The sequence below is a fragment of the Heterocephalus glaber genome, unplaced genomic scaffold (genome assembly GCF_053883595.1).
Source record: "Heterocephalus glaber isolate CG9 unplaced genomic scaffold, H.glaber_assembly_v1.0 deba00001547, whole genome shotgun sequence".
Lineage (NCBI taxonomy): Eukaryota > Metazoa > Chordata > Mammalia > Rodentia > Bathyergidae > Heterocephalus > Heterocephalus glaber.
The window spans coordinates 17,346,893-17,372,680 of record NW_028258340.1 but is presented as its reverse complement, the minus strand read 5'-3'; the positions used below and the strand labels follow the sequence as shown (position 1 = coordinate 17,372,680).

The 25,788-nt window shown below is 35.5% G+C and overlaps 1 protein-coding gene across 11 annotated transcripts in view; it reads right to left on the bottom strand.

Annotated features, from left to right (window-relative positions):
• Dmd (dystrophin) overlaps positions 1 to 25,788 on the bottom strand; it is a 2,486,572-nt gene that overhangs the window by 592,367 nt on the left and 1,868,417 nt on the right. For all 11 annotated transcript variants that reach the window (XM_004850043.4, XM_087189971.1, XM_087189973.1 and 8 more), the window contains one exon: positions 8,784 to 8,901. In XM_004850043.4, coding sequence (XP_004850100.2) covers positions 8,784 to 8,901 — 118 coding nt within the window. The remainder of the gene's footprint in view (positions 1 to 8,783; positions 8,902 to 25,788) is intronic.

The window sequence follows — 25,788 nt, the reverse complement described above, 5'->3', positions numbered from 1 at the left end:
TATCTTAATATCAAAACACTATAAAAAGCTTCACTCAGAAAATCTTGATGGAACACATATTTTTTCCAAAGCCCTAACCTGGAATTCAACAGGAGTAACATATTCAGTGAAGACAAATTTCTTGAGCAAGAATTTAATATTCTATGCATAGACATAGGAAGTTTCCAATCTTGATAGATCTATTTTCTAGATATGGAAAACATTTTAGAATTATAGCAGAGCATTATCATAATGGACACCCTAGAAGGTCTAGTGCAGCTCTGAGTTGTAAGTATAGATGGTGGTCCTTGATTGAATGCTGATGTCTACTCAAAATGCATGTGAAGCACTAAGCCCAGTGTGGTAGCATTTGGGAGTTGGGCCTTTGGGAGGTAATGAAGTTTAGAGGAGGTGATGGGGTTAGGGTCCCATGATGGGAGAAGATTCTCTTATTGTTTTTCCCATTTCATTCCTCCCCCTACATTGTCTCTCTATAAAACACACACACACACACAAACACACGCACACACACACGCACACACATACGCACACGTCCTATTGGTTCTGATTCTCTGGAGAACCCTGACTAGTATACTCATTATTCCCAGCAAATAACATTGGAAGAATGTATCTATAACAGTAAGAAGAAGATATAGGTATAGATTAACTCTTATTTTTGTAGTAGGATTGAGCAAGTGATGTTCTGTTTAACCCCTAGTAGACCATCAGGTCTATTAGACTCCAATTTACCTTTTGAGTTGCTTTTTTGAGAATCTTTAAGCATTCATAAAAGTGATATTTTCTGGCTTTTATTCTTTCCTAGAGATCCACCAAACAAAGAGATTTCATCTGTTTTTAATATAAACTTCTTTTTACATTCACAATAATCATAGGGGTCCTCTGATCTTCTTTACAAGTCTAAACACTCATTAATTATTCCTAAGTATGCTAAAATAATTAAAATGACAAGTCAGTGGGAAAATACTGGTATGGCTTAGAAGAATGCAAAAGTGAACTAAATCCTTTACTTTTTCTTATTACATTGATTGGGTAAAATAGCGTAACCTTTCCAAGAAGGTATAAAGGAAGACCAGATATACCATCTGCTAAAGCTTAGATATTTAATGTCCCCCAAAGTCCACATGGTAATGATTTCTTCTCCAGAGTGACGTTACTGAGAGGTGATGGAAATATTCAGAAGCAGTGCCTAGTGGGAGGGCTTCAGGTCATTAGGAGAGTGGAGGACCCTGGTGTATCCCTGTTTGTCTGTCTCTTGCTCTGTCTCTCTCACATGCACATACCCCAATCATGAGGTTACTTGTGCTCTGCCACATGCTATCTGTGATGATGTGCTGCCTGGCCACAGAGCCAGAGCAATACAACCAACTGATGATGGAATGAATCCTGTAAAACTATGAGCCAAAATGAACCTTTCCTATTTTTAGGTGGATTATCTTAGGTATCTGTTACAGTAACAGAAAGTTGACTAACATCCCATCTTTGGAGCTTCCTTTTAGCTTTAACACATGTGAAAATTTAGAAATTTTCTCTTTTTTGGTCATAATGTTAAAAAAGTTGCCAGAGGAAGACTCTCCATAATTATTAGATGTAACAGAAAATATATGTAAACAGATAGCAGCATTCTAGACTCTAGTGATGAAGGTAAAAATGATCATGTAAGTGCAGTCTTACAACGTGAGACTTCAGAAGATGATAATCTAGATGAATTTTTCAAACACAAGCATTACAAAACAGTACATATGACATTTTAATCCAGTTAGTTATCAACAGGAAGGACTTCAGTACACACTATTTGGCTACAAGAACTTGAACCATCCTGTTTTGCTAACAGATGTGGGGCACTACATCATTTATGATTATGTACCAAAATACATTTGATACGAAGAAGTCTGTTGTATTTAAATTCTTACCAAAATACCTAAGTTTATTAGCCCTAGATGGCAAATGGTAACAGCTAGTTTTCCTGGTTACTGAGGGTTGCACCAGAAAACTTTTCTATATAATAATCTTTCAGCCTCAGCCAAAGAGTTTCCATGATTTTTTATTTTATTCAAAGTATCAGTAAGAATCAGGAAGATCTTAAGTTATTTGAATGGTTATCGAGCAGTAGATACAGAAAACAAAACACAGTGTAACACTATGAATTCATTCTTCTGTGTGTGTGTGTGTGTGTCTAAATGCACCTAAAATGGAAAAAATTAGTAGAGCTACCTCTTATTACATTTCTTAAATGTAATCCAACTTCTAAGTTCTTCCATAGGTTCACTTTTCTTTTCACCTGGAACTCTCTATGTAAGCTAGCTATTGTAGATAACTTCCAAATCAGTGTGTAGAAGTTACTTCACTCCTGACATCTCTACTTGTGTTTTCAACCATTTTTTTAATGTCTTATTATGGTCATCTACTTACATCTTAACCACCTTATTTTGTATCCTACAATCAACCCCTTGCCCTGAATTTGTCTCTAGTTGTTACATTACCCTTAACCAAAGCACTTAATCTTATATTCTTAGATGAAGGATCTCTCTTAAATCTTCAGTTGCATACATCTAATCCATGTTAAAATTCTGCAACTTCTGGGCTGAGGATTTACCTCAGTGGCACTGTGCTGAACGTCCTGAGTTCAATCCCCAGTACCAAAAAAAAAAAAAAATCTGCAACTTCTAGCTGTACCATAGATTACAATTTCACTTCTTTCTTTTCACTCCATTGCCACTACTCCAGCTTGGATTCTACTGCCTCTTCCTCACCTCACTGACTCAATTTACTCCTTTCTCCATCAAACACATACAAACATAAAATCTCACCTCTATAAATTCATCTGTCACACCATTGGTAACATAGGTCAACTATGTATTCTCCTATCTCCTATCACCCCTTACTGAAATCCTTCCCTCTGTAGTCTCTGCCTGCTTCTCAAAGTCCTATTCAAAACCAGATCAAATGTAACCTCCCCTTGAATGCATTGCAGGAATCACTCATTCAGACCCAATCTCTTCTCTTGTTCTCTCTCAATCGCCTATAATACTGCTCTAAGGTAGTACTTCTTCTAGTCTGCCTGGCCTGAACGAACCTGCCCAAATACCCACAAGTGATTGTAAGCTCTTCTAATACAAAGGCTGAATCTTATTCCTCCCTGTAGTTGCTCCACCATCTCTGATATTAACTGGCACAGAGTAAGCATTCAAATGTTTGTTGAACTAAACTGAACTCTGGTTGCCAGCGGCATCCTGGTGGATGTAAATTTTGAGAGCTGTTTGTAGCTATAACAGGTTGACAGCAGGTGCTAGATGTCAAAAAAAAAAAGGAAATTTACATGGTTGACTCCATTTCTTCTAAAATAAGCAACCCTCAAACAGACAGTACCTCAGAGGGAGATATTGGCTGCCATTTTATTAGCAATAGAGATTTTATAAAAATGTGGAGAACAACATGGCCTTTTTAATTTTCTCTGAAGGATTTCATATATTTGGCTGCAATAATGAATGATGGGTTGACAAAGCTGCTATAGAACTGTCAGTTAATTAAAAAATCCTGTGAGAGTATTTTTATTCTCATACGGCAGAACATTCTCCCTTCCACAGCCCTACATACCGGCTCTTTAAGCAATACAATGTGAATTCATTTTCTTAGAATTTATAAAATGAGACCAAATTTCTCAAAGAATTCTGGACTGCTTTTAAAAAACCTTAAATGAAAAATAATTCCAAAAGAAACAACTCTTTCTTTAGATTTGGCATTCTGTCTCAGAAGATCTTCTCCTGGTGTAATTGTTTTAGAAAGTCCATCTAGTATGCCTTTCATATCCTCCAATGTCCAGTTGCTCTGTACTAAATTAATTTCACCATGACAATATATGCCTTTTAATGAGCATCTAGGAAGTGCTACATAGTTATATTAGAACTGTCATGTAATTTATCCTTCATCATCACTCTACAAGAGTAAGTACAATTTTAGACAACCATACAACAGATGAGAGAACCATGCCAAATAGAAATAAACCTACTAGACCAAGGTCACAAAGATAAAGATCACTGAATTGCACTGGTCAATAATCTATAACACATGGAAGAGATGGTTTTACACTTAGACATTGAAAAAATAAAAGATAGAAGCATAAATAGGAGCAATCCTGAATATAAATTATATTCAGATTATAATAACTTGAGGTTAGTCCTAACATTTAAAATTTTCAAATAAATACTCCTTCCTAGTTTTTATTTATTTATTTATTTATTTTTTGGTACCGGGGATCAAACTCGGGTCCTTGCGCTTGCACAGCAGGCGGCAAAACCACTGAGCTAAATCCCCGGCCCTCTAGTTTTTGACTAACCATCCTTTTCCATTTGACGTTTCTGTGGCCTTAAAATCATACAAATGTAGGTTTCAATTATAGCCCCTCAAATGCCATCTTCCTAAGACTTTAAACAAATTACTTAGTTCTCAGCTTGTTTCCTGTCTCTAAAATGGTAAGAGCAGTACTTATCTCCTAAATTTATAATGAGTATTGAAAATGAAGTAACTTCTATGAATTTCTTTGCTGACTGTCTTTTCCAAACATTTGATTAAGTGTATGTGTATACCTTACTCCCTCTTTTCCAAAGCCATCTTCTCCTTTTGGTCTTTTGAACCCCACCCCTATCTCCGCCCAGCTTTGGGGGTGAAATAATCAAATTGCTACCAAAAAAGCTCATTAAAGGCTTTCCTGCTAGGCATCGGAAGTACTCAAACATATTGTAATTAAAATAAGAACTAACATTCATTTAGTTTTTTATGGCTTCAGTCTAAGTCCTCATTTAATTCTCCCAATCCTGCAGATAATATAAGTGATCCTATTTTATACAGATGGAAAGTGAGATCAGATAATTTATTGAGATTAGTCTTTTGTTCAAGATCACAAAATGAAGGGGCCAGTCCAGGCACCCTGCATTCAAAACCTACATGTTCTACTACTATGTATCTTTAAAATGGTAACGGTAGGGGCTATGAAATGCAAGGCTACAGTAACAAGGTTCTCAAATACAAATGTCAGTGAACCCATGTTCACTAATATTGTTTGTGAAAGAAACACAGTAATAACAGAAAGCAGTTCTTTTCTTCCCTATCCTCCTCAAAGCATGATGGTATCGTGCTGTGAAGTATTAATGGACATGAACAAGAGTTTGGCATAATCAGGACACCTCTAAGGGGGCAAATTTAAATTGTTCTTAATTTTTTCAGTCCCATGACCCAGCTCTTTCATAGAAAAAAAAAAAAACACAAGAAATGGTTAACAACCAAAGTGGTGAAGAAAAGCAAGAAACATGAACATCAGAAAAGATCAAGGAGAATTTATCATTTGTACTTATGTAGAATAAAATTTACTCTTGTACCCAGATTATAACATGATTTTGATCAATATAATTACCTGAACATAACAGATATCATGGAAATAGCTTTGTAGAATACAATAGTTTGGTATTTTACAGACCCAGTTATTTGAATTTTAGTATGAATAATACTAGTAGAGCAGAATTGCTTTTTTACTGGACTTTTCTCTTGACAGAATGTAATAACTATGTATAGATTTCCCACACTGTTCAAAGTTATAAAACAGGATTTACACAAAGGGGAAAAAGTTTCAATATATACATATTAAAGATTTTTCTTTAGTTAGTTGATTTCTCTTTAAGTATTTCTAGAAGATTCAGGGGAATAAAAAAGGAAGAACAAAATTGTAAAATGGGAAAATACAGTTTTTTGAGCAAGTATTTCATTTCTGCCCTTCCCCTAAAAACCAAAATCTATACTAAGAAAATTCTACTTTGAACTCTACTCAAACTTTGTGAGCATTGAATTTCCATCCCCTTTCATGGATTTCAAATGGAGAGATAAAGTGAAACACAGCAGGGATAGAAATGACATTGTTTGGATAAACATATCTTGTCAGAATTATCCTAGCACCAGCATTAGCGACTCCAGGCATATCTGGACCTAACATTCTAGCTTAGTCATTTAATGAGCAATCATGCCATGTTTCAACAGACACTTGCTTTTAAGAAAATACTTCTTTGGACCATTTGGATTGTGATCTTTCCATTACCCTGCAAATATTCATAAAGGCATCATTCCTAAAGGATAAAAGCTTAGACACATAGAATTATTCAAATCACTGGATATTAGCAGAGAAATACAAAGTTTCCCTCTAGTCATGCAACTGTAATCTACACCATGAAAAAAGTCAATGCAATATAAAAAAATCACAAGGGATAATGGAAAGTATATAGATAATGTTGAACAGATACTATAAAATAATTAGTGTTATTTTTCTCTTAGGGAAGTCAGGTTGCATTAGCAAAATAACAGATGATTTCCTGTATAGTATGTTCAGACTTGTATAAACATTTTCGCCAAATTTTTATATTGTTTAGGCAATAAACAGAATATTTACGTATATAATGGGAATTCAGTGTCTCACTCAGTACATTATTAATTAAGGTTCATATTTTGGGCCTGTGTGTTGCAATCTGATGGAGACTTCTCATTGTTGTAGGTTGGGAGAGGAACACTCTGACCTATCAAGTAAACAGCTATCTGTGTTGATTATTACAGACACTTTTGCTCTTGCCAGGCTGCATATGGAAACCACATTCTACAACTTTCATAGACCCACAGAAACTAATTTTTCCCCCTAAATGTGTTCTTTTCCAGTTCAATACTGGACAATATTTTCCCACTTCCCTACCAGTTAGATGTGACTATGTGACAAGTTCTAGTCAGCCAACAGACTATGAACAAAATTAATGTATACCACTTCCAGGTCTGGTTCATGACAAATTTTCATGAGTAACACTCATTCTTCATCTGCTCATTACAGGCATAAGACAGACGTTCTAAATACAAAAGATGTAACAAAACTGGGTCCCAGAGTAGGACCAGAATAATTCTCGAATATTTCAGAATAAAAAGTAAACTTCTACTGCAGCAAGGCACCAAGACTTGGGAGCTTACTTGTTATCCTGTGGTTAGTGTTACTCAACTAATACATTGGTGTATGTCCAAATTCAGTTTGCACAACAATAAAGAACTAAATTTTCAGGGCTGAGGATTTAGCTCAGTGGTTCCGGCGCCTGCCTCAAAAGCACAAGGTCCCAAGTTTGATCCCTGGTACCAAAAAAAAAAAAAAAAAAAAAAAACCCAAAAAAACAAAACTAAATTTTCAAAACTGAGATCAGCCTATTTTAATTAACAACCACTGTAGTGAAAAAGGAAATGTCTTTTGGAATAAAATCAAAATATATATAACTGCAGACCAAAAAATATTTAGTTCTAGTGACTAAGTTCATTAACAAAAGCAACAAAACAAAATGGGAAGCAGTAAACGTACTAAAAGGAATACAGATTTTCAACTAGAAAGAGTTTTGCAAATTCCAAGTTCTGCTCCCCATTTTTTAAGCTTATGCAGTTTTACTAACTGTTTGTGGAAGATATTTACTAATCTATAAAATGGACTATAGGATTCTGTAAAGATCTTCTATGCATAACACGTATACACCACCTGATAGTTACAAGGTAGTCAATAAAAAGCAGCTAGTATCACTAAGTATTTACGTATGCATATAAGAATGACTAATAATACTTTTCAGATATTAACCTTTTATTCTGGTTATGCTTTCCCTCCCCTACCATATGAGCAACCAGGCATTAGGACTCTATTTCCTTAAAGAAAGGTTAATGTAACAGAAAGTAAATTATAAGGATATAGATATGTGGACAAAAGCTTAGGCCATGTATAAGATACAATACAGGGAAGCAAAAAAGATGACTATAGGCAGGTTTTCCCCATTCCTATACCAGAAAAGACTCCTCTGGTTGGGAAAAGGAAAGGAGGAGGTAGTACATACACAGAAAATTCAACAGTGACTTAGAAGGAAGGTAGGTGGAGGGAAGAGAGAAAACCAAATACTAGAGAACGGATAGCAGAGGTGATCTGGGCCTTATTCCTGAGGAGACTAAGAAAAATTGGATAGGATTAGTTTTATGTGGTCTTTTTTCTCTCTTCTTGATCCTATGCACAACTACTGACACCATAGTTACTCTGAACCACTCCATAGAAAGGAGTAGCAGATGGAACTTACACAGCTTTCCAAAGTTCCTGCCCACCCCAGTATGGTACAATGACTTGCGTTTTTCTACTGGTTCTGGGGGTTGAACCCAGAGCCTTTGCACTGCGCTATATCCCCAACCCATTTTTTATTTATTTTGAGGCAGTGTCTCACTAAGTTGCCTAGGCTTGGCTTGAACTTGCAATCTTCCTGCTGCAGCCTCCTAGAGTGCTAGGATTATTACAGGTATGTGCCACTATGCCCCACTGACTGGTTTTTATTATTACAAATTTGTGTGTAGGAGGGGGATCAAAGTAGCAGAGAGACATCCATATCTGCAAGTGTCACAACAAACAGGTCTATAAAGTTCCGAAGGAGCTGCCTGTTGAGACTAATGATGAGAAACAGGATGAAGAAATTGGCACCTCCATGGTTGTCAGTCAAAATAGACAACAAATAACAACCACACCCACCATGCCATGAATTGATGAAAATTGTAGGTCCTCTATTCAGTGGAATTTATATTCAGTTATTGAAAGATAATGTTTTGAACTGGAAATCTTAGTATAATAGTTATCCTTTACAATGATTTCACACTTTTTTTATAAATAAGTGTGATGGGAATATATTAACTTATATTGATACTAAAATTTTTCATGTATCTTGGCTTGAATTTCCCACACCTGCTCAAAGACTTACTTCGTTCAGTAATGAGTGTTCTAGCCTCTTGATTGCTGGTTTTGTTTTTCAAATTCTGGGCAGCAGTAACGAGTTCTTCCAATTGGGGGCGCCTCTGTTCCAAATCCTGCAGTGTTCCCTGAAAAAACAAACACCACTTAATATTGGGGTTCTCCAGCTTTGTATATTCTCTGTATTTATATATTATAAAGTAAAAAGTACAATTTTCAAACCAGCCAAAACACTTTTAGAAATAAAGATGTTACTAGATATAAATCTCTTCTGTGTAAAGCTTCAGAGAAAATAACTGAACAAGAAATGTTTTCACTCTTAGATACAAAAAAACATTTCACTTGAAAATCTTGATTATAGTTTGGTTTTCCTATTGTAGGGCTCAGGTGGAGTAATTTCAGACTATTAGTGTATACTCAAGCTATTACATAAGAAACATAATTCCAAATTATGACAAAGTATTTTTTTAAAAGTTATTTACACCTGAAATCTCATTTTATGTGGTGTCAAAATTAAGGTGTATATTAACTTTAGAAACAGGAAGTCATTTAAGAGATATTAGTAAACTTTTTTGTACCTGTGATTTCTCACATGAGAAAAGAGGTGATATACTTGAGTGCCATCAGTCTTTCCTCAAAGCTGCCTGCCCATATGAACCACCAAACTCTTTCTCCATCCCAGCACTAATGAGTTAATAGAATGATGCTCTGGGAATCTGCATTTTTAATAAATTCCCTACTCAACTTTTATGATTAGGCAACTTTGGAGAGCACCAGAGTAGATTTTAGTATTCATTTTCTTCTTTAGTATAAGTGATTTTAATATTGCTTTAGATAAAACTACCAGATAGAAAGAAACCAACTTTTTAATTTACAGGTAGCAATGCTAATCATTAAGAAATCCCTCTGTTCCTCAATCATCCATCTCTTGCATCTGTCATCTTAGTCTCTCCGGACTAAAAGACCCAAATCCCAGAGATATTTAGAAAAAAACCCCTGAAAAATAATATCTCTATCTTGTTCTGGTTCTAAAACTGAACAAGTTTTAATTAGGAAAAGTAAAAGTAATATTTACTCTTAGTCCTAGCCACTATGTGATAGATGTTTTGCACATTTCCTCATTTTTAGTGTCTTAATAACCACACTAATGCCCCTGCCAGAAGTTCTGTCTGCTTTTAAATATGATGCTTTTCCATTACCAGATGAAAGGGATGAAATGTGGTAGATAGTATATTTATGAAACTTAGTTATCTATTATGCCCTTTGATTCCTACTGATTTTCCATGGATTTTGGTCTTTGGTAAGGCCAAATTTTGATCATTCTATAGTGTTTCTTTTGTGAAGAGACAGGGAGATAGGCTTTGTGATTTAAGTTCAATTGCTTTTAGTACCATTAAAATAACAGGAAAAACTTATCCAAACATTGTACATCTTCTTTGAGCAGTCTTTCCTCTCTGTATTGAAAAATTGGAGAGGCTAACTTTTAACAAATTTTCCACATTTGTAAGCTGTGATTGCTCAGAAGAAAAATCCAATTTTCAGGTTTCTAACTTTTATGGTTTCTTTACATAAAAGTGTGTTTGAAATATGGAACGAATTGCCAAAGACAGCTATTGAAGTAAGTAGCATAAGTAAGTTGGAGAGAATGGAACAAATTTCAAAGTTGAAAGCATATAGTGGCAGACAGATTTTACAAAATAAGATGTTTTCCAGGGTTGGACTGTTATACTCTGGTCATGTGTAACACAGCAAGCTGAAAAGTTGCTTCGGAACTGCCTACTCTCAAATGTTTGAATACATTCAACAATGTTTTTTTTTAAAGCAGATTTACCCAGAAACTTCAGATAAAAGTAAAATCTCTACCTCAAATTTAATACAGAATTTTAAATAATATAGCCAGCAAAGTATATACATTCATTCATTCACTCATCCATTCATGTTAATAAATACTTTTCAAGTGCTAGGTATTGTTGTGGGGGCTATGAATGCAGCACTGAACAAATATATTTGGCATTGTGTACAATTTAAATGAAAACTATGATTCATGTTTTAATATATAATATTTTATATAAAATTATTAGATTATTTTTCTTTGATTTAATATTAGTTTGCACTGAAACCACCAGATTATTTCTCTGGCTTCCACTTTTAGGTACTTTATTCAATGTTCGTTATACTGTTTTTCTTTTTTTCTTTTGGGACTTCAAAGTTCATTTGACAAGTATGTTGTAAAAGTAACTCGATCAACTTTAATCGAAATCTTCCCAGACTCTAAATTAAACCTGACCACAATGAATAGCTTTTACTGCTGAAATTAGCAAGCATGTCAATTTAGACTTAAAACAAGCTATTTTCCTCTCTAATGAACAAAATAGGTCTCAGGGTATTGTGAAACCTGTTCTCTAGTTGGGTGATTCTCTAATTCTGCTGACAGACACATGCTTTGTAAGCACCTGACAAGATTATTAATGACATCCTTTGAAGCAACCTCCTTAAAAGGAGATTCACAACTGCAATACAACTGTGTAACATTAACATATTTCTAAAGAAATTTCCATTCTTTATTTCATTCATTGGTCAACACAAATATCCTTTTCAAAAACAAATTGTAAAATAATAATGTGTTCTGCTACAGAATTTGTCAGATACTAATGTGCTCTTTACTTAGTGGTTTCTCCATTCAGCAGAATGAGAATTTTCTCCTTTGGCTTCCTTTCCAGAAATAAAGGAAAAGATTTGAAGATGGAATACATGTAAGTATTTTCAATTAAGATATCATAATACTAACTGAAAGATTTTCTTGCTAATGAATGGAACACAAGTATATAGTGAGAGTAAAGATTACTTTTCATTTGGTTCCTTTTTTAGTGTATTCTCTTTATTTGCTATTATAATTTCTTTAACTTGAAAATTGTACAACTTTTGAAATACATTGACCTTCCTCTCTATGGTATGGAACAACCTAAAAGTGAGAGAACACCTTAGCTCTAATCATTACTCAAACCATCTACCTCCAAAACATCCATTCAATGTCTAGGCTGGGGGTATAGCTCAGTGGTAGAACGTTTGCCTAGAATGCAAAAGGTTCCAGTTTCTATGCCCAGCAAGACACACACACACACACACACACACACACACACACACACAATTTGTTCTCTGCTCCCAGTCTGTTGCCCCTACCAGGTGTTATTACCTCAAAGACACTATACCTACTCTCTAGTCCTCATCCCCATATGACCTCCGGCCCCTCTTCTATCATTGGACTTCCTTGTTCTTGTTTTAGTCATACAAAACAAGTAGAATGCAAAATGTGCTTATTTATTTCTCTGATATGAGCTCATAAAATTATTATATAAATAACTTACACAGATAAAACTAAAATCATTACATGCTTAACAGTACTTAAGCATGAGAATTTTGTCTACAAGGATTCTGTCATTCTGGAAGAAACAACACAGAGGGAAAAGAAGGAACCAATGCTATTTCTAAGGAGTCATAAGGCATCTATTGGGCTTTACTAAAAACACCTTACCCCTTGGAGATGAGAATTCATCATGGATTCCACTAGCTGAGCAAAGATGGAAGAAAAAAAATCTTTAAATACAAAGTAAATCAGAAGTCTTTAATCCTACTAAATCCCCCAGGGTTGAAGAAAGTGGTTATAAATAGCAATCCTATGAAGAATGGAGTTAAACAGTGAAACCATACATACTATAAGTAGGTCATTTTAAGCTCTTAAAAATTACAATTTATAATTGTGCTCACTAAGGTGAAATTCTACCTAAATAATACTCAAACAGTAAACTCTACATGTTGCATTCTATATGTATTATTTATAAAATTAAGAAAAAACTTAACCACAGTTGTTATATTTTTTATGTTCTTCTATACAAAATGGACAATTTCACATAGTTACAACTAAAACAAAAAGAGCATGGTGATTGTCAATCATTGCTATTTTCCGGTAACAAGTATGAATTAAGCTTACATGTAATAATGCAGAATCCTATATTCACAACCTAAAAATTAGCATCAAAGACTGACAAAGTAAAATGATGTCTAGAATCCTTTTATGTATGGAAGACATAAGCAATTAAGTCAGGTAGGTGTTAAATTGTAACCTTTCTAATAACAGAGTTTACAGGGAGAGGATAATAATCATTTTCCTGGTTTTCAACTGTCTTGCTAAGTAACTTTATTCTGGCCTCTAAACCTGTGTTCAGTGGCTTCTCAGAAGAGACTGGCCAAATCCAACATCATCTTTATTGCCTTCCACTTCCTCACTTCTCATTTACATTTAAAACTGGCTTGGATGTTTTCCTACTTGGCATATCTTCCTTACTTCTTCTCTGAGTGTTCTATCAGCACCTCCATTGGTAGATTCTTTACCGATACCTCTAAAAGTGGTCATCCTTTTGTCCTTTATTCATTAAAGAGGATTGCATTTTTATGTAATTTCAAGTTTATAGAATATTTGCAAGAATGGTCAAAGAATCCCCACATATTCTTCACCTAGATTCATCAATTATAACATTTTGTGGCATTTTATCATTTATCATTCAGTCTCTGTATATATGTATATATACTAATATCTGTATATGTATTATATACTTTTGTCTGAACAATTTCAAAATACTTTGCAAATATCACTCCCCTTATCCTTAAATGCTTCATTATTTATTTCTTAAGAGCAAAGCCATTCTCTTATATAACCTCAGGCCAATTTCAAAGCCAGGAAATTTAGCATGGCTTTAGTACTATAATCTTTTGCACATTCTATTCTGAGTATGACAATTACCCCATTAATGGCCTTTATAACTACATTTTCATTTCCTGGTCTAAGCTCATGCATTGAATTTAGTTGTCATATCTCCTTAGCCTTTTTAATCTAAATAGTTATTTACCTTTCTTTGACCTTCGTATCACTGATATATTTGAAGAATAGAGGCCAGGTATTTTCTAGAATGTCCCCCCAATTCGTTTCAGCAGATATTTGTATGCTATATTAGTTATTGAACTAGGCATAGGGGATGCAGTAGTGAAGCAGAAAAAAAATGCTTTTCTCAAAAAGAAAATTAATAATGAAGAAAGAATCAATAAGCAGTTACAATAAACTGAGATGAATATTGAAGAGAAAGCAGAGGGAACTACAAAGGATATGGCAGACATAGTCAAGTAATTTTAGGGGTCAAAGAAGGTCTTCTGAAGGAATCAAGTTTAAGTGGTTCTCAGGTCTCATCCATTTAAACTATAGAAAATGATTTAAAATATCTGAGCCTAACAGCAATCATGGTGACCAGGAGAACTTGCAAGCCTTTCATTATGGGGAATTAGAACTGATGAAGGACCCCAGCTATTATACACTGAAATCCATGACTGCATTTCACCAAAGTCAAACTTCCCACACACTGCTCCTCACCAATGCCTGCCTGTGGCGGGGATACGGAGGCATTTTGGGGATCACACAGGACTCCTCTGGAAGAGAGTGGCTCAATAACTACTAAATAACTTTGCAGAACCTTTGGGAGTCTGCATGATACACCAGGTTATTTCCATACAACTTTCTCTCCTTTCATTTGTGGTCAGACTCCTGTCTTATTCTAATGGCTCTCTTACCTTCCCTAGTTTCCTCTTATTTCCTTTCATATAAATGTTTCCTCTACTAAAATATTTTCCCTTTGTACACTGTCATTATACATATAATCTCAGGCCCTGACACACCCACTCTTGCTCTTCTGGACCCCATGCGCTTCATGAGCTCTTCAGATCCACACTGCCTGATCCACATTCCAACACTACTGCCTGGATGTGTAATTACCCTGGGAAGGCAGAGACTTCAGTTAGGGTCAACTTGAGATGTGTAACTTGTGCAGTCACACAAGATCTACATGAGAAGAGTCACATGCTAGGTTTAATACTCTGCTGTTGCCATCACAAAAGTAGTAGAAGTTTTCTTTGAGACAGGGTCTTGTTACGTTGTCCGGGCTGGTCTCAAACTTGCAATCTTCCTGCTCCAGGCTGCAGGGTAGCTGGGATTACAGGTGTGCGCCCCTACATCTAGCTCAATAACTTTCTTAAATAAGGGGCCCTGAGTTTCATTTTTCACTGGGCCCCACAAATTATGTACCAGATCCTGACCTCAACCCTGATGTTAAGAACAAAAGCTGTGTATCTTGGCTGAAGCACTGATTAATTTCTGATTGAGAACAACACAATTGAGCAAAAATGATGTCAATCAAATGGCTGTTTCTTTGTTCTTGAGAATGTATTCCAAATTTCTGAGAAGAGCAATCACGAGCAAAAAATGTGGGTTTTTTTTTGGGGGGGGGGCGAGGGAGTAGACTCTCTTCTGGCTTCAGAAAAATGATACACTAAGTTAGTCAAGGTTCTTGAAATAAACAAAGGCTCCATTCAAACTGGGATAAAAAGTCTTTCCTCCCCAAGGCCTGAAATGCTAAGGAGAAGGTGCAGTCAGTAGAATCTGAAAAGGAAGTACAGGAAGAGGCCCTTTTGACCAAAGCTATGGTTGTCAGTAAAGGGATCCTGTCACCACTTGACTCTGCCTCTCAACTGCTGGCCTGCTGGTACCTCCCACTGAAAGGTCCTTGGCAGTTAATATGAAAAACCTCTGCTGTTGCCAGTACTGGTCAGCCTCCCTCTGTAGAATAAGAAGTTGGAGAGTATATCTGAAATATTATCCAGCAAAAACACCAGAGCGAATGTTCACTACTGAAGGAATCAGCTAAGGGAGTGCCTATATATTGGGGATTTTCAGGAAAGGCTTCATATAAGGGATGGCACTGCAGCTGAACCTTGGACAATTTGCACAGGGCATGAGGAGGGCATTGAAGAGCAGAAAAGGCATGAGCTAAGGCATGGAAATGAAAAAAATCGAAAATGGGTTGGTTGGAGTCTAGGGTTGCTTGGAAAGAATGAGACAAGTTTAGATGGGTATAGTGAAATCAATTTATGGTTGGCTTTCTATTTTTAATTGGCACATAATTGGTACTATGGCTTTTTATTTTTAAAATTTTCATTAGTTTTTAAAGTTTTTATTAGTACAAATTAGTTATGTAGAACAATGGGTTTGTTTTAACATATAGGTAGATGCATATAACAATTTGATTATGCTCAGTGTTTTAATCTTCTTGGAGAAGCCACCCCACCTCTGTGTGGATAAGTTCCCTGACCACCAGTCACTTCCCCTTGCTGGATTCTGTTTAGGACTGGTTGCTCCCTGAGGTTATTTTGTTCACTTATTTTTTTTATGATTGGCTTTTTAAAAAAGTCAGTTTTGAGTGTTTGGATTTAATCACAAGGACAACTAGGAAGCAATGAATTCCGGAAAATCTGAAGCTATAGGAGCAAATGTTTAGTACTCCTGTGCCTTTATACATCATGTGCTTTCAGGTTGGGATACCTTCCTCAGTTCTTGAATCATTTCAGGAAATACAGTAAACAGATACCCATAATAAAAAGTGTTGATGGGCCAAACGACTAGATACAATATGGAGAAGCAGCAATATAAGAAACAGATGATTATAACTGGAAACATGTACAAGTTACTTGAATGCATGTCCATGGTTCAATGTTCAGTAGTATTATAAAAAACTACTGATATATGGATCACTTAAAAATGAAAATTATGACCGTTACTTAATAAATTATCATAAGCTAATAAAACTTGAAAAAGACAAAAAAGGAAGTCTGTGAAATTTACTCCATTTTTTATAATGATGGTTTTATTATTTGTTGATATTCTTAGGAGCTTAAAAACATTGTCAGCCTACCAAATTTGATCCTTACTTTATAATAGTATAATGCCAAAATTATCTATAATTAGTGTGCCATGTAAAAAATAAAGTCACTTTTGAAAAAGAGATTAAGATTTTTTTTCAGGCTATTGTGTTGCAGGAATTTAAAGGCTTGATTTACTTGTCATTTCATAAAACACTTAACATGGAAAAATAAAAACTCTTGGTTATACAAGCCAGTAAGTAATGAGGTCTAAATCGGGGATCATGAAGTACAATTTCAAAGTCAAGAAAAAAGAATTTTAGGCTATATTTTTTGATAATAATTTGCAAATACATTTCTAATCTGCTATGAAGGGTGCTGATATTTTTAGCTATTCAACATTATAACTATTATTCAACATTGTTCTCATTTCTTGAAACCCTTTTGTCTTGTGATTATTAGCATATTAACAAAGGAAAATTGGGGCAGTTTGAAGACCAGTTTTTGTAATGCACAACACATTTAGAGGCTTTTGATGTTGTGACCCAGTAACATAAGCAATAAGATATTTTTCCCCTACATACATTTTAGAGGAAAGGGGGAAATGGAACTATTTAACAATAGACATATTTTATGAGTATTCCTACTGAATTTTTCCAATATTCACTTGTTCTCTCTTGAATAATTTTGGAAACCTGCTAACTTCAACTGATCAAGATGAGCTGTCTGTTCCCAGCATCCTATAATGCAAATTGAATCACAAGTGAAGCAAATTAATAAAGAATTAATCACAAGGCATGAGTACTGAAATTTAGTTATCTGAGTGCATTGTGATATTTTACCTGTTACAGAACACTCACGAGTTTGCATCGTAAAGGTATTATTCCAAAACCTGTAGAAATCCCAGAAAAACAAGGCAAGAGTTGACAGGAATTAAGACTGGGCATGATACACTACAATAAGGAATATGCCTATGGATGGCAGTGGAAAATATAAAAGGGCATCCCTAGTGAAGTCATTTAACTTGCAATGTAGTTGAGGAGATGACTTTAAGGTCCACCCATGTGTGCTCACACATCTAGTTACTCCTCAATAATAGAAGACAATATGTAAATGACAAAGTAATAGTCTACAGACCACAAACTATAATAATGGGATTCTGGAGAATCGAATTTTAATGTGACCATGTTCAGGGAAAGTGTCATAAATAAGCAAGAATCTGAACCATAACTTGGAGGATGAACTGGACTGATAACCTAATAATGAGAGAGAAGACTTCCAGGACAAGGACAGAGTTATAGGGAAGGAGGGGAAGAACAGTTCTGTTGTGACTAGAATTATGATGACTGTGATCAGATTGTACAGGGAGGCTGTGGCCAGAATGTGCAGCCACTGAACAACAGATGAGCGAGTAAAGATATGTTGAAGGCAGCAGGGAAGCATGAGAGGTTTTAGAGCAGAGGAATGGCACAATGAAAGTGACATTTTAGATATATTAACCTCCCGCCGCTGCATCCGGCATCCTTTTCAAGAGAGAACTGGAAAACTAAATTGAGCAATCCAAGAAAAGCCTCATCTACCACCTTTGATTAAATTTCCTGTCACGAAGACATGCAAAACATTTCTAATTTAATTTCAGGCACCATTTTACGTCTAAAACAATAATTCCACTGCATACAAGTAAAATAAATTCAAGGTTAGTGCTTGCAAAAATTGTCCCAGATGATTATTAAACACATTTGATGATCTCATTTGTACTCATATATTAAATTTGATAGGTGTAGAGAGGGACTAGTTTTGGTTTAGAAAAAAGTAAACATTTAGAATGTTTTGGTAAATTCTTAAATTCCTGCTCTAAAGGATAAACAGGGACTTACAGAGCATGAGAGGAAACTGGGATCACCCCCAAAATAAAACTTCAGAGATTATTCTCAGTGGAGATAAGAATTATTGATTGGATATTATGATGTCTCATTTTATAAGTCTAACTTTTCAATGCTTTTGTCTATTAATTATTACATTAGATCTATTTATATTTTTCTATAGCAAGTGAGTCTTCAGATACTACCCCGTTTCTAAGCAAAAAAGTACAGAGAGATTATACTAATCTCTTCAATAATCAAAGGTCAAAGCAAGCGAAACATTATGTTAAAAATTCATTGGGCCTTTCAATATTTTAAAAAACATGTTTGAGAGGCCACTGATTTAGGTACTGAGACAGATACCTCAGTGTTCATTGCCAACTGTGGGCATCAATAAACTGAGATAGAGCAAAAGATGTTCCTGTTCAGGCATACCTGCAGATAGCAAGTGAAGTAGAGAAAATGAGCGATTATCTAGAGGTGATTACACTCATTTACACAGTTAATCAGAATAATTCAAGCCCTCTAATCTTTTCCTATCTTCAAATGGTGGATGTTAAGATGTGAATTATCAGAATAATTGGCACAGCTGTTCAATTCATGTTGCATACACAGGGACAAAATCAGGCTCAGTTTATTCATCTGTAAAATGAGGATAATTACATTTATATCAACCAATCTTGGAGGGATTAAAACAATGCATTTCTTTATAAGAATTTAAGTACCTTAGTAGAAATTAGTCAAATATAGCTAGTCCAGTTTTATGGTAATAGTAACTAAAGAATATCTTAAGAATAATATATTAAACCCATTAGGTCTCAAACTTCTGTTTTTTTTAAAAGATAGACTGTTAAAGTTGAATAATAATAATACATTACTTTGTCATTGAATAAAATAACCTAAAGGATCAAGAGGCTTTTTGCCATATTCTGAGCATTACAAACCAAAGATAACATACTGCTAGTGAACAACTGTATGCTTATGCTAAGGAATGTTATCTTAGTGGTTTGGAAATTTCTTTCAGTTTTACAATTAAATGTAAAACAAGTAAGGGTGTGTTTGTGTGCACTCATACAGAAGGGGGAATATCCAAGGGAGAATCAGCTATGAACACATTTGTGACTTACTTTTGCATCAAAATGGTATAACACATACTATTTGGACATATACAGAAGGGAAACCCTGCTTGCCAATTGTGTCTCACTTCAAAATAAATGATACCCTTTGTACATTTCCTCAGTAGTTTTTTTTCACAATTGACATTAATCTATCTCTTCTCAGAAATTATCACAACTGGGGAAAATTTGCCTTTGATTGGGTGCTATGTGTTTAAGCCCCGTGTGAGCTGTAAATCATTTGTGAAGATCATTTCTTGGTAGCCGAGTGGAGTTGCTATTACAGAGTGTTAATGCACTTGCAGCAAAGTGTTGCTGGGGGTAGGAGGTGTTAGACATTGATCAAAATCTTAAGAGATGAGATATTTATTTTTGCTGTGGTAAGAGGAAAGTCTACAATAAAACAATGATTTTTGCTTCTCTGTCAAAAAGACCATTTTATGACAAAAGCTCTCTTCAGTAAACAAAGAACATATTGTTATAGGGAGATGTAAAAATTCCAATAGAATATATTTCCCCATAGGAGCACAAAAGCCTTTAGCTCAACTGGAATTTGTAATGTGACAGCATTTAAAAGAGGGGAGCTCAATAGACTTTTCAATTCCCTAAAACACACTAGCTCGTACCCTGTAAAAATGAGTCTCCATTTGCAAACTGTGCCTGTAAATCACACATTTGCACTGCTGCTCAAAAGGAGCCCAGCTTGGGGGGACAAGTACTTCATGTGGCATAGTTCCAAGCAAACACATGGCTCCAATGAAGCCGATTCTGAGGAATATAGAAACTTTATGTACTGTTTGATAGGAAAATGTGTGCAGCTTCTAAACTGAGAGCATCTAGATCTGCTCTAAGAGTAAATATAATCAGTTCTTAAATGCTTTTGGTAATACCAGATACCTAATCAAGCTGTTTACATTATAGGAATATGTTAAGTTTAATTCTCTGTTTTATTGGGAAGGTTGTTCATTATGAACCCTAATTGCAATAAATTTTAAGTAATTTAAAAGTAAACACTAATCCCTGAAGAAAGGTTGCAGTAGCAATTCTCTATTCACTTTTCAAAATTGCTTACTCTTTACTACTTTACACACTTTCTTGCCATGAAACCAAGCAGAGACAGAAAGATGATATTATAAATCAAATCAAATTTCCAGTTTCTGATAACTCAGTACTCTTCCCTCTTTCCCTCCACTCTCTGATATATTACTAATGCTCTGCCTTATTTTTAGGTAAAATTTTCTCTAATATAGGGGCAAAAAGCCAAATTCATACTTTTGATTCACAAAAGGGATGTCTCTGTACACAAATAACAAAAGTAACTCACAGTACATGTGTTACTGAAGAGAAGTTGTGAACATTAAATATGAGGCATGATCAAAACCTATGGTGAATGTTTAAGAAATATTACAGGAAAAAAACTTTGTCATTAATCCACCTCAAGGTAATTCCTCTCGCATTGAACACTTCCATTACACTATTTTTGTACTTTCTGAAGCAGTTCCGGAAATATTCTTTTTGTAAATGTCTTTGGTTGTTACTGTCGTGACTGCATCGATGTCTTAAACTGATTCAAAACATTTACTTTCATCATCATTTTTACTTTAGGGAAGAGCCAGAAGTTGTACTCTGCCAGATCTAGTGAATAAGAAGGATGAGGACACACTGCCATGTTTTGAATATTTTTACAATGTTGCCTTTCCACTGGATGGCACTCTGCAGCAGCATTCACCATATTTTTATCACACCTCTTGAAGACACTCATGAAAGGGGACTTCTAGAATTGCTTCAGAAAATGTAAGAATGATGGCTAAGTGTGATCGAAGTGAGGGGGAGTATTTTGAGGGTTTTTTTTTTTTAAAAAAAACTACTTTATTGGTACAATTTAGGTATACATTCATCATTGGAAATTTGCACCTTTACATAATCTCTCTTGGTTCTTACTTTTCCCCCTTCCCCTGCCCTCCCTGCAACCCCTCCATCCATCTCTATTTACAAAGACTTTGTTTCCATTTTTTCATTTTCTCATTTTAATTCCATTCCCTTCTTTCCTTTCTCCAACTCCTCCCACTTTCCCTACCCCTTTGCCCCTTCTCTTCCTATTTCACATTATCTAATATAACTTTTAGTCCTTATTTATACTTTATTTCTCACACTAGAGAAACTATTCGGTATTTACACATGTGTATCCTGTTTATTTCACTTAAAAATATCGCATCAATGTGCATCCATTTAGCTATAAATGTCTCTAATTTCTCATTTTTATGGCTGAGTAGTACTCCATTTTATTAAAAAAACCCCACATTTTCTTTATCCATTCTCCAGTTGATGGGCATTTGGGCTGTTTCCAAATTTTAGCTATTACAAACTGCGCTGCTATGAACATGGGTACACATACATCACTGTGGTATGATTCTTTTAATTCTTTGGGGAAGATCCCCAGCAGTGGAATAGCAGGGTCAAATGGGACTTCCAGTCCTAGTTCTTTGAGGTATCTCCATACTGATTTCCACAGTGCTTGCACCAGTCTACACTCCCACTAGCAGTGGAGCAGGGTTCTTCTTTCCCCACAGCCCCGCTAGCATTTGTTATTGGTTGATTTCATGATAGCAGCCATTCTTTCTAGGGAGAGGTGGAATCTCAGTGTTGTTTTCATCCGCTTCTCTCCAATGACCAGAGATTTTGAACACTTTTTCATATGTTTATTTGCTATTTCTACTTCTTTGTCTGAAAAATGTCTGTTCATTTCAGATGCCCATTGTCGGATTGGGTCTTTAAATTTGGGAGGTCTGGTTTTTTTAAAGTTCTTTATAGATTCGAGGTAGTAGACCTTTTTCTAAGGAATAGCAGGTGAAGATTCTTTCCCATATTATGGGTTGTCTCTTCACGCTGTTGGTGGTTTCTCTTGCTGAGCAGAAGGTTTTTAATAAGAAGAGAGCCCACTTGTTGTTTGTGCTAGTTCATGGGCAACTGAGGGTTTGTTCATAAAATCTTTTCCTACACTGATGTCTTCAAGAGTTCTACCTAACCTCTGTTCCAGCTGATTCAGCATTTCTATTTTAATATTTAGATCCTTAATCCATTTCCATTTTAGTTTAGCATATGGTGAGAGATATAGGTCTAGTTTGAATCTTTGGCAAGTTGAAACCCAATTTTTCCAGCATAATTTATTAAAGAGGCTATCTTTCCTCCAGTGAGGGTGTTTGGATCGTTTATCAAAGATGAGATGGCTGAGTGTGTCTGGCCTTGTTTCTGCATCTTCTAATCTGTTCCACTGGTCCTCAGGTCTGTTTCTTTGCCACTATCATGCTGTTTTTATCACAGTAGCTTTGTAGTATAGTTTCAGGTTGGGAATTGTGATACCCCCTGCCATGTCTCTGTTACCTAGAATTGCTTTTGCTATTCTGGGTCTCTTCTTGTTCCAAATGAATTTTTGGATTGTTTTCTCAAGGTCTGTGAAGTATGCTGCTGGGATCTCAATTGGAATTGCATTGGATCTATATAGCAGTTTCGGAAGTGTGGCCATTTTCACTATGTTGACCCTACCCAGTAGCAGGGGATATAGGTCCATTTTCTGATATCATCTTCAACCTCTCTTTTCAGAGTCCCATAGTTTTCAGAGAAGAGGTCTTTGATTTCTTTCATTAGGTTGATTCCTAGGTATTTCAGTTTTTTGGATGCTATTGTGAAAGGAATTATTTGCCCTCGTTCTCTCTCTGTGAGTCTGTCATTCCTGCAGAAGAAAGCTATTGATTCTTGTGTATTGACTTTTAACCAGCTTCTTGACTGAATTTGGTTATTAATTCTAGAAGACTTTTGGTGGATTTCTTGGGGTCTTCTATATACAGTATCATGTCATCTGCAAAGAATGACAATTTGACTTCTTCATCTCCTATCTTTATTCCTTTTATTTCTCTTGTCTAATTGCCAAGGCTAGTGTTTCCAAAACTATATTGAACAGGAGTGGTGATAGTGGACATCCTTATCTTGTTCCTGATTTTAGTGTGAAGGGTTTCAGTTTTTGACCATTTAGTATGACATTGGCTGTTGGTTTTTCATAGATGGCTTTTATCAGATTGAGGTAGAGACCATCTATTCCAATTGTTTGTAGGGTTGTTATCATAAATGTGTGTTGGATTTTGTCAAATGCTTTTTCTGTGTCTATGGAGATAATCATATGGTATTTGCCCTTGGCTCTATTGATACAGTGTATTACACTGATTGATTTACGTAGGTTAAACCATCCCTGTATCCCTGGGATGAATCCCACTTGATCAGGGTGTGTGAACTTCTTGATGATATTCTGCATTCTATTTCCCAGTATCTTATTAAGGACTTTTGCATATATGTTCATTAGTGAGATTGGTCTATAGTTCTCCTTTTTGGTTGGGTCTTTTTCTGCTTTGGGGATCAAGGTGATGCTTGCTTCCAGGGATGAATTTGGGAATATTGCTTCCCTTTCAATTTCATTGAAGAGTTTAAACAGTAGTGGCAGTAGTTCCTCTCTAAATGTCTTTTAGAATTCAGCAGTGAAGCTATCAGGACCTGAGCTTTTCTTAGTTGGTAAGTTTTTAATTGCATTTTCATTTTCAATGGTTGATACTCGGTTGTTTAGAACTTTTAGGCCTTTTTTGTTCAACTTTGGTAATTCATACGTATCTAGGAATCTGTCCATTTGTTCTGTTTTCTGTCTTATTGGTGTCTATTTTCTGGAAGTAGGTATTGATGATCCTCTGGATTTCTGCTGGTTCTGTCGTAATTTCACCTTTTTCATTCCTAATTCCATGGATTTGGGCCTTTTCTTTCCTTTTTCAGATAAGGTTGGATAAGGATTTTGTCAATTTTGTTGATTCTTTCGAAGAACCAACTCTTGGCTTCATTAATTTTTTGTATCGTTCTCTTAGGCTCCACTGAATTGATTTCTGCTCTGATCTTTATAATTTCCTCCCTTGTATGAGCTTTGGGTTGTCCTGCTCTTCTTTTTCTAGAAACCTGAGGTTCACCATCAGGTTGTTTAATTGGGCTCGCTGTGTTTTCCTCTTCTGTGTATTCACTGCTATGAATTTCCCTCATAAGATTGCTTTCATTGTGTCCCATAGATTCTGATATGTTGTATTGTCATTGTCATTTAATTGTAGGAACTGTGTGTTTTCTTCTTTAATTTGCTCTGTGACCCACTGGTTATTCAGAAGTGTGTTGTTCAATTTCTATGTGTTTATGTAATTTTTGCAGTTTGTTTTGCTATTGATCTGCAATTTCCTCACACTATGGTCTGATAATATACAGGGGATAACTTCTATTCCTTTGCAATTACCTAAATATGTTCTATGAGCGAGTAAGTGGTCTATTTTGGAGAATGACCCATGTGCAGCTGAGAAGAATGTATATTCTGATTTTGTGGGGTGGAAGACTCTGTAAACATCTGTTAAGTTCATTTGTTCAAGAGTTCGATTGAGTTCTGGTATTTCATTACTTATTTTTTGTCTAGTTGATCTATCTATTTGTGACAGTGGGGCATTGAGGTCCCCCACTATTATTGTTTTAGTGCGTATATGACTTTTCATGCCCATTAGTATTTGTTTTATATAGTTGGGTGCACTAGTGTTTGGTGTATAGATATTTATGATTGTCATCTCTTCCTGTTGGATTGTTCCCTTAATCAGTGTTGGTCAGAAAACCACTTGAATTGCAAAGAGGATAGCTGCTCATGTTTTTTTTTTTTTTTTCAGGTTCTGGTCACATGGAGTATTATTTTCCACCCTTTAACTTTCAGTCTATGAGGGTTTTTTTTGAATTAAGTGTGTTTCTTGGATATTGTTGGATTTTGCTTCTTGACCCATTCTGCCAGTCTATTTCTTTTGATTGGTGAATTGAGACCATTAACGTTGATGGTTATAACTGAAATGTATTGACTTGTCATTACCATGACTTTTTCTTTTTGTTGGGTTCTCCCCCTTTACATTTAATTTCTTTTCACGCCCAATGGATTCATTCTGCTGGGCTTCCTGTGGTTGCGATCCTCATTGTCTGTTCCTAGGATGTTATGTAAAATTTTTTGGAGTGCTGGTTTGGTTTTCATGAAGTTCCTAAGGTATTCTTTGTCATGAAAAGTATCTTATTTCATCATCAATTTTGAAAGATAGTTTTGCAGGGTACATCAATCTGGGTTGGAGGCTGTTTTCCTTTAGGGTTTGGAATACATCACTCCAAGATCTTCTTGCCTTGAGGATTTGTGTTGAGAAGTCTGCTGTGATTCTGGGCTTTCCTTTGTATGTGATTTGTTTCTTTTCTCTCACTGCTTGTA